At 37.4% G+C, this 8,931-nt stretch overlaps 2 protein-coding genes across 7 annotated transcripts; both read right to left on the bottom strand.

The window, feature by feature from the left end:
- Positions 1-1,037: 1,037 nt before the first annotated feature.
- On the bottom strand, positions 1,038-1,690 carry LOC148916807 (uncharacterized). Its single transcript, XM_089052294.1, has 2 exons — positions 1,431-1,690; positions 1,038-1,176 (listed from the first exon to the last, which is right to left on the bottom strand). The coding sequence occupies exons 1-2, from the start codon at positions 1,688-1,690 to the stop codon at positions 1,038-1,040; spliced, it is 399 nt and encodes a 132-aa protein (XP_088908420.1).
- A 1,457-nt stretch (positions 1,691-3,147) lies between these two features.
- LOC103330959 (Tetratricopeptide repeat (TPR)-like superfamily protein) lies at positions 3,148-8,555 on the bottom strand. Of its 6 annotated transcripts, none has more exons than XM_016794100.2 (6): positions 7,821-8,555; positions 5,505-7,641; positions 5,058-5,310; positions 4,685-4,799; positions 3,849-4,016; positions 3,148-3,753 (listed from the first exon to the last, which is right to left on the bottom strand). In XM_016794100.2, exons 1-2 carry the CDS (start codon positions 8,260-8,262, stop codon positions 5,588-5,590), a joined length of 2,496 nt encoding a protein of 831 aa, XP_016649586.2. In that variant the 5' UTR covers positions 8,263-8,555; the 3' UTR covers positions 3,148-3,753; positions 3,849-4,016; positions 4,685-4,799; positions 5,058-5,310; positions 5,505-5,587. The 6 variants fall into 6 exon arrangements, with proteins under 6 accessions (XP_016649586.2, XP_088909441.1, XP_016649585.2 ...); XM_089053315.1 differs by having other exon boundaries at positions 3,924-4,016; XM_016794099.2 differs by having other exon boundaries at positions 4,696-4,799.
- Positions 8,556-8,931: the final 376 nt, after the last annotated feature.

Below are 8,931 nucleotides of genomic sequence, written 5' to 3'. Positions count from 1 at the left end.
TGTATTCTTGCATGAAACCGAGTCTCCACCATTTGATGGAACCGTTGAACTTTGAATTGACTTCCGCTTTAGTTTTGAGAAGGGAAATCCAAGTCATTGGTATGCATTCATCTATAAACATGACAAACCATCAAGCTCCCCTTGGAATAACAATTTTAGCAATGCCCCAAACATCAGAATGCACAAGAGAAAATGTAACTGAACTTTTATTGGTACTTAAGGGAAAAGGAACACAATGGCTCTTGGCTACTTCATAAATGTCACACTTAAAACTTGAAACATCTAAACTGGTAAATAATGATGGAAATAACTTCTATAAATATCCAAACGAAGCATGTCCAAAACGTCTATGCCATAACCATACTTCGTTAGTTTGTTTCTCAACACTAGCGCCCCCAATCTTGAAAGCTTTACTCACTTTGGCTTCACTGTCAGGTACCAAGTTCAGGTAGTAGAGTTTGCCCTATTACCACAACCAATCATCTTGCTGTTGAGAATGTCTTGAAAAACACAATGAGTGAGCCAAAAAGTTACAGTACAACTCAAAGCCATAGTAATTTTGATTATGGTGCAAGGACGGAACAATCAACACAAAGTCCAAGTTGAGAGGGTTAGAAAAAGAGAGTGAACCCTCCCCAATCACGGGGGAGGGGGTACCATTAGTATTAGACACCACCGATTAAGGGGACAATGTGTGTTTCTTGGACAAGAACTTTGGTACCTGTTGTGGCTTTAGAGTCTAATGCTGGAGTCAGCGTAGCCGAAATAGTAGGACTTATTGGGTCTGATTCGGAAGATGTGTGGAGTGATTTGCTCCTATGCGTGCGGGGACCTTTGGAATGGTACCACCAATCAGGGTACCCAATCAGTTCGTAACAACCAGTATGGGTATGTTTGTCTCCTTCACAGTGAGTGCACTTATTCTTCGAATGAGATCTTGTGGCCTTATTGTGAGAAGATCCACCAGTAAAAGTTTGGAGCCCTGTTTGACCTTGAGCGACCATGATAGAGGTTTCCTGAGCTATCACGATCATTCGCTATTGAGCTTTGCAACGAACATACACAAAGGTTTGATCAAGGTCTAATTTAGGATATTTTCCTACAATTTCCCCCCAGACTTGATCAAACTCAGGGTCAAGACAGGCAAGAAAAAGGTGAACATATGATGATCCAGTTCTGTCTCACACTTAGTGACGTCGGCATCGCACTACATGCGAATGGGACTCCGATGGTCAATTTCTTGAAAGATGCTCTGCAGCTGGTTAGAGTACTTATGAACAGGTGCATCATTTTGTTTAATAGTGAATGCCTGTTTGTTGGGATAAAAAAGATAGGTTTCATCCCTGCCATCATAGTAGGCCTTGTTGACAGCAACTCAGATTTCTTTGGCGGTACTTAATCAAATGAAACGACTCATCAATTCAGGAGACATGTAATCGATTAAAACGTTCTCTGGACACCATTTGTTGTAGGTGGACGAGAATTGATGGGGCTGTGGAGTGTTGCTAGTTAGGTACCCCAATTTTTCTCGAGCAGCAATGCGCATCTCCATGACTTGAGACCATAAGGCATAGTTGGTTTGAGTCAGGGTGACGCTAGTAGGGAATGGGGAGTTGTCACTGTGAATAGCAACAATTTGAGGAGTGGAGGTGGAAGAGCCGTATGTGTGTGAGAGCGAGGGACCGCCCATTACAGCGGAAGGATTTGAAGATAAGATAAAAGGTATGGTTTTGAGAAGAGGATTTGATATGAGTGTATAATATTTGGATTTGAGGAATTTGATTTTGGGTTTGGGTTTGAATTTGAGGGTAAGATTTGAGGGTTTAGAGACAACCCAGGATCGATTGCTCTGATACCATGCTAAAATATGAATATGGTTTGAATACTTTAGGTTAATTGTATTCTTCTCCATATAGGTATATATATGAGTTTATATTAGTGCTTTACAAGAAAAATAGATACAGTAATCAATTATGAGAATATATCCTAATTATACAGGGATACATCAACTACATAAAATAAGAAAGTAAATCCTCTAATTAATCAAGGAAATAAATCTCCTTAATTAATTAGGATAGCTTACGTCAACAGCCCTCTCATCTAATATGAAAATATTTATGATTAAAAATATTTGCCATGACTTGATACCATAAGATAATTTTTTTAATAACTAAAATTCATCATTGATTAGCATGCAATGACAATCATAAATCAAATTCACAAAAATTTGAATGTTTCAATTTGAGAAAAAGGAAGAGGAAGAAAAAGACATGAACTTTTTTTGTTTTGTTTTGAGTGGATGAAAACATACACTACAAATTTTTTTCGGTTGATTGGAGAAAGCTTGTATATATTGTTTTCCTCTTCTTTGGAGTGTTTCCTCTTTTTTTTTTTTTTGACACGTTTTTTGTTTTTTTTCTTCTATTGTTAACAAAAAGAGAATAAATGTAAATATGACTACTGAATGACACAATACTGACTCAAATCCAACTTCCCTACTAAAATCAATGCACTGAATTCCAACTCAACCAAATACTCGCTTGTGTTATTGTTCTGCACACTCAAGTATATATATGATACCTATAATATATATATATATATATATATATAATATACACGTAAAAAAAAATAAAAAATTCAAGGTCCTGTGCAGTGGCACCATTTGCACACCCTCAGGGCCGCCCCTGCATGCAATGCATTTCCTTCCAATTTTTTTATGGTAAAGTAATAGATAATTGACTAAATAAAATCCTCTCAAGTTCCAAGAAAAATTTCCAAGTTTTTCTTACAATTTTCATGATTTTTATTCAATTTTTATCGATATCGATAATTTCCTAATATTTCTATAAAAATTTCCGTTTTTTTTTTATTACCAATATTTTCGAAACTATCGATATTTTAGACATTGGGAAAACTCATCATAAAGGAAAAACAGTTGTCTTTTTGGTCTCAGGAAAAACAGTAATTTGTTAATGATGTTTAAGTTTCCCTCCCTTCGAAAAATTGAAGAGCAAAAACATCATCGGCTTGTCTATTTCTACGACTAGCTTGCAAACCAAATTTTTTATACCCACATTGTTCCTCTACTGGACTTCCACCAAAGTCGGCAGGACAGATATGATAGGTACCAAAAGCCAGAAAGAGAAATAAACAAAGAGAGAACTAAAAGAGACAATTCTCCGTTCATATCCAAAATGGCCAACAGCATGCGACTATATAATACAATCAGAGTGAGAAGGAACATCTACGGAGAGCTTTACACGTGTTTATGGGCTACTATCAATAGGCCCATAGAGAGAGATCCTAGGGCCCAGTAGCAAGGGATCGTAACAAGATACCTCAACATCTTTCTGAACCAACTATCCCAATGGAGCACTTTTCGCATAGACTCTGCTGCCAAGTAGTAGATTGCCTTCTGGTTCTCAGGCATGTTCTTCACATAATCATCTAAGCTTATCAGTTATTCCTCACTTTTTGAACAGTAGAACTGCAACAAGGGTGTTATGCTCTTGTAATTTCCAGAGTCCTCGATGCATCCCAACTTCAGAAACCTGCCAAAGTTCTCCAATTTCTTGTAATCCAGGGATCAAGTAATACCATTTTCCAAGGTAATAACAATTTTCGGCCTTTCAAGTGGAATCGAAGAAGAAAACACAAGCTTAATTGCTGCTACCACCCTCTTATTTCACTCTCAGAGACGTCTTGAATCATGTCAAATGTTTTCTGTATGAGTCTCTCTCTCATAATCCTTACCTGAAAATAGCAGATAAATGACACTAAGAAATAATACAATACGACCTGATACAAATATCTAAGCACATAACAAGAACAAAGAACAAAATATTAACTGCTACAGAGATGTCCAAAGAGTAATCGGATTCCCTTCACAAAATGCATAAAGATAGTGGAGAACTAGGGCTTACAATTCGACTTTCTTGAATAACCTCTTGAGAAACATTAAGAGGAAGATCATTCGAATCCACCACACCCTTAACAAAGCTCAGGTATCAAGGAAGCTGCAAAGGAATAATTCAATGTATTACAGCCACAAACCATATTTCCAAGCAAATAAGCATCAACCCCAAAATGTATTTTCAACATTCCAGATGGTACATCACAATTGTAGCTGACGCAAATGACTATAACATCTAAACAACTCCATTGATGATGAATAAAAAACTCTTGTTTTGATTAGAACATGTAATAACTAAAAGAATATTAAGGGATACTTCATTTTCCAATTTAAATACAGAATAAACAGTCAACACCAGCTTTGTTATACAAGTTATTTTCCGCATAAAGTAAATCACAAAGGAAACTTAATGTGCAACAGTTTATGCAACAAAGAAGATCACCACTGACATGAAACCAAAACAATGAACTAAATGGAAGCTCAAATTCACATGGTTTCCAATATATCAAAACTTAGCAGTTCACCATTAAAATCATCTGAGATAAATATCCGTTTCACATACAAATGTATATTCTTTGTTCTTGCATTCACTACATTGTCATTGTTAAGAGACCCATTCCAGGAATGTAAAGAACACTGCTGAACTCCACCTCACACTGCAGATTTTAAAGTTAAATTCCAAATCTGCTACATTTTCTACCTCAACCAAATTACTAAAACAACTGCCAACAAGAGAGAGAGAGAGAGAGAGAGAGAGAGAGAGAGAGAGACCATTCCAGTACCTCAGTGGTGAAGTGAGTGTATGCAACTGGATCCAAGAACCCACTGAAAGTTTTCTTGTAAAATTCATGGTACTCATCCTTTTCAATTTCCTTTGATTCCGCATCTGCACAAAAACAAAAGCAAAATTAGTTTAAAAAAAGGCTAACAAAATATATAACAAGAAAATACAAGCACATTGGGCAAACAGACCATGCAGAATCTAAAATACACGTAAGAACAACAGATTCTCTTAAACTTATAACTGCAAGGATTAGTTTGCAATACTTTCTGATTTTGATAAAAGTTTCTACTCAAGAGAGTCATATTTTGATAACAATACTTTAGAAGTAACAGTTCAACCATTAAGGAAAAGATGACTCACATGCAGATATCCAATTCTACGAATCCCTTCAAAACTGGCCATATAGAGGGAAAGGGTTTGACAGAGCAGAAAATGAAGTCCTTGCCTCAACAGTCCTTGATTTTTCTCGCCATGTATAGATGAGGAAGGAAACAGACTGCAAGTAATTCTTCACAAAACCCTGGATCTGGGCCGGCTATGAGAATTCATTCTTGTCATCCGGTTGAAAGTAGAAATATAACTTTAAGATAGTTCTCCATAAGACATCAGAGGTCTGGAAATGGGATGAAACTTAATTTAAGAAGAAGAAAAAGAAGTCTGGAAAAGCATAAAATGTCCTCTGAAAAACAGTATTATGTTATTATGAAAGAACTAGGAAAGGAATCCTAAGTGCTGTTTTGACTTGGTCATCTCTGGAAATATTTATTTTTTATGAGAGAATGGAGATATATGAATATAATGTTATACCTCATGAACTGAATTTTTCTACTGAGCCGGTGAACAAGTTTTCCCCATGGTCAGATGCCAAAAGATATTCACTTCCCCATGGATTACTCACGAAGAAAGCCAAGTTTGAACATCTCAGCTATAAGCTCAGCTACTGAATTGAGATCACCAACACGATGAAAAGTATTCAGCATCACCTCACACAGTTCTTGATCAGGACAAATCCCATTGGACAGCATCATACAGAAAAAATATTTTGCATCGGTTATTAGACACCTTTTGCACAATCTATTAATAACAGCACTATAATCCCGAATGGAGATTTCAAATCCTTTCTTCACCATTTGATGGAAGAGCCCCACTGCCCTATGTACATCACCCTTTGCACAATGTGCTTTGATCAATGTGGTATAAGCAACTTTTGTCAAATTGATATTGCAGTCACAAAGAGAAACCAGTAGCCTGTCAGCATCCATTAGGTCGCCATATACACAAAGACCATCGATGAGAACATTATATGTAACAGGAGTAGGCTCAAGATTATGAACCAACATCTCATTATGCAACTGAAAAGCTTTCAAGAAGTCTCGAGCTCTGCAGAAACATTTGATCAGAGTATTATACGTGATCTGGTCTGGGGTTAGGCCCTTAGCATACATATCCTCAACTAAGTGAACAGCCTCCTGCAGCTTCCCCAGTTTGAAAAGTGCTTTAATTACTACCGTGTAAGATACATGAGTTGGCTGTACAGCATTTGCTTCCATCTCCTGAAGCAACTTAAGCATGCCATGGATGTTTCCTCGTTCAATGTTGGCATTCATAAGAGTAGTATAAGTAAATGGACTTGGGAGCAAGCCATGCAGCTTGATGGTATCCAACATCTTATGAGCCTCAACCAGTTTCCCAGTTTTGCAGAAACCATAAATAAGAGTATTGAAAGTGACAATACTAGGATTTATTCCCTTTTCAATTATTTGTTTATATAATCGTGTGGATTCTACAATGTTACCTAATTTTACATATCCATCCATCATAATATTATACAGCACAATATCCTCGGTCACATCCCTTGTTAGTAGATTGTCAAAATACTTCCTTGCTTCGGATATATCCCCTTTCTCACGCAGACCTAACAGAATAGAACGGTGTGCAAAATAATTGGGAATGATTCTCTTCATGTACATTTCTCTATATAGTTCACTTGCCCTCTGAACATCTCCTTGCTTGCATAGGCCATGAATGAGGATAGAGTATGTAATAAGATCTGGTTCCAAGCCAACAGCTTCCATCTCATACAGCAATCGCAACGCTTCTTCTACTCGTCCACTTTTACACAAACTGCTGAGAAGTACACTGTATAAAATGACACTCAACTGAAAACCCCTTGAAAGCATCTCTTTCCGCAACTTAAGGGCTTCTTCAATATTGCCAGCATGGCAGTGCCCACATATCAAAATTGTATATGTCACATGATCCGGATTCAACCCTTTAATCAACATCTTCTGAATGACCTCGCGAGCTCCACTCATCAAACCAAGTAGATGAAACCCCTTACAAAGAATGTTGTAGGTGACTCTGTCAGGCTGTACCCCATGCCTCTCCATGTCTTTAGTGAACTCCAATGCTTCTTCCAATGAACCAGCTATACACAGCCCATGAATAAGAATATTATAACTGTATGAATCTGGAAGTAGTCCACACTTGAACATCATACAAAAAAACGACTTTGCAATATCCACAAAACCCAATTTACAAAACCTAGACATGATGGTATTGAATGAAACAACTGAAGGCCCACTATCCCCCCTTTCCACACCCATGAGGAACGAAACTGCATCTTGTAGGCTGGATTGCTCACATAGTCCATCTATAAGTATGGCAAAAGTGTGGTCACTCTGATGAGTTCCACTATCTTTAATTTCATCATAAACACTCCACATGATATCTGTATGTCTTAAGTTATGCAACAGGCAGTTATAGGTTGGTGTTGAAACGTTCAAATTCAGATCTTTCATCCTAGCAAGAACAGACAGAGCATCATGAATCATCTCGGATCTTGAATAAGCAAACGCCAACATATCCCACACCACACCACTCGAGTCCCAGTCCCTGAATCTATGTAAGAGCAGCTCACAAAGTGAATGTGCCGAACCGGGCCCTATCACAAATCACAAGAAATCTATAATAAAAAATTGATCAAAGATAAAGAACAAAAGTGACGAAACGATTAGGCTCCATCCATTAGTCAGCCAGCCCCAATGTACCTATGAGCCTTGCCTAATCTCAGAAATCAGGCCCACAATCTATAATAAAAAGAAAGTACTTAAAAAACCATACCTTCCTCATCCACCATCTGCTTCACAAACAAACGCAATTCTTTAAACAGCCTTCTCCCCGCTAATACATGAGCAACAATAAACTCTGAAACCCTGGAATGCCGAAACGCATACTCATTCCTCAAAAGGTTGAAGAAACCAAAAGCCGACTCCGGGTTCTCAGTGCTCAAGCTTTCAATAATCAAATCCACCTGAGGCTGATTCAAAGTCGGGATAATGGTTTTGAAACGATGATCACCAACACAATTTCCCAAACCAAACATTCTCAAGCCGGCAATGACTTCGGAGACGGCGTTTCTAGGGTTTGGGAAGACGGTGGACTCGTCATCGAGCTTTGCTGCAGACACTGAGGGTTGAGTGAAGATGAGGGAAGAGAGGGGAGCGAGAATTCGAGATTTTTGTAATATATGTGTAGCCTTCCATCTACGGATGTGATTGAGCATGGAAATGGGGACTAGGGTTTAAGCATAAAAGGGCAAGAGCCGTGTGGTTCTCACGAAAATTGGAAAGCTGAGAGAGAGAGAGAGAGAGAGAGAGAGAGAGAGAGAGACGGGAGAACAGAGAGAGCTTTGATTTTGGACCAAATTCGAAGCTTTAGTAACGCAGACTCTGGAGGGAGGCTAGGGTTTTAGGGATCCGTTTGGCTTCCCGGCAATTTTGAAGCTTCAGGGCATTTCAAGTTTTCAACCAATGAATCGAGCCGAACCGTATCGAAAAAGATCGGAAAAAAGTCAAGTTAGGCTCAAAATCGAACTGTACCACTTTGTATATCGGAAATATTGGTAATCCAAAAATACGAAAATTTTGATAAAAATATCGGGATATTATTGATATCGATAAAAATTAAATAAAAATCACGAAAATTGTAAGAAAAATTTGAAAATTTTTATTGAAACTTTAAATGATGTTTATTTAGTCAATTATTTATTAGTTTATCACAAAAAATAAGAAGGAAATGCATTGCATGATAGGTTTAACTAATTTAAGTTGATTATATAGTGAGCTGGCAAACACTAGAATATAGAAAATATGTAGTGATTAATAAAAGAAGATTAAACACACCATAATTATTTATATATAATGATTTACTACAATATTTTACATTTTATAGA

This window comes from Prunus mume, linkage group LG5 (assembly GCF_029339155.1).
Source record: "Prunus mume cultivar Tortuosa linkage group LG5, ASM2933915v1, whole genome shotgun sequence".
In the NCBI taxonomy this organism is placed as follows: domain Eukaryota; kingdom Viridiplantae; phylum Streptophyta; class Magnoliopsida; order Rosales; family Rosaceae; genus Prunus; species Prunus mume.
Note: the sequence above shows the minus strand (reverse complement) of the source record. Positions and strands in the feature narration are given on the sequence as shown.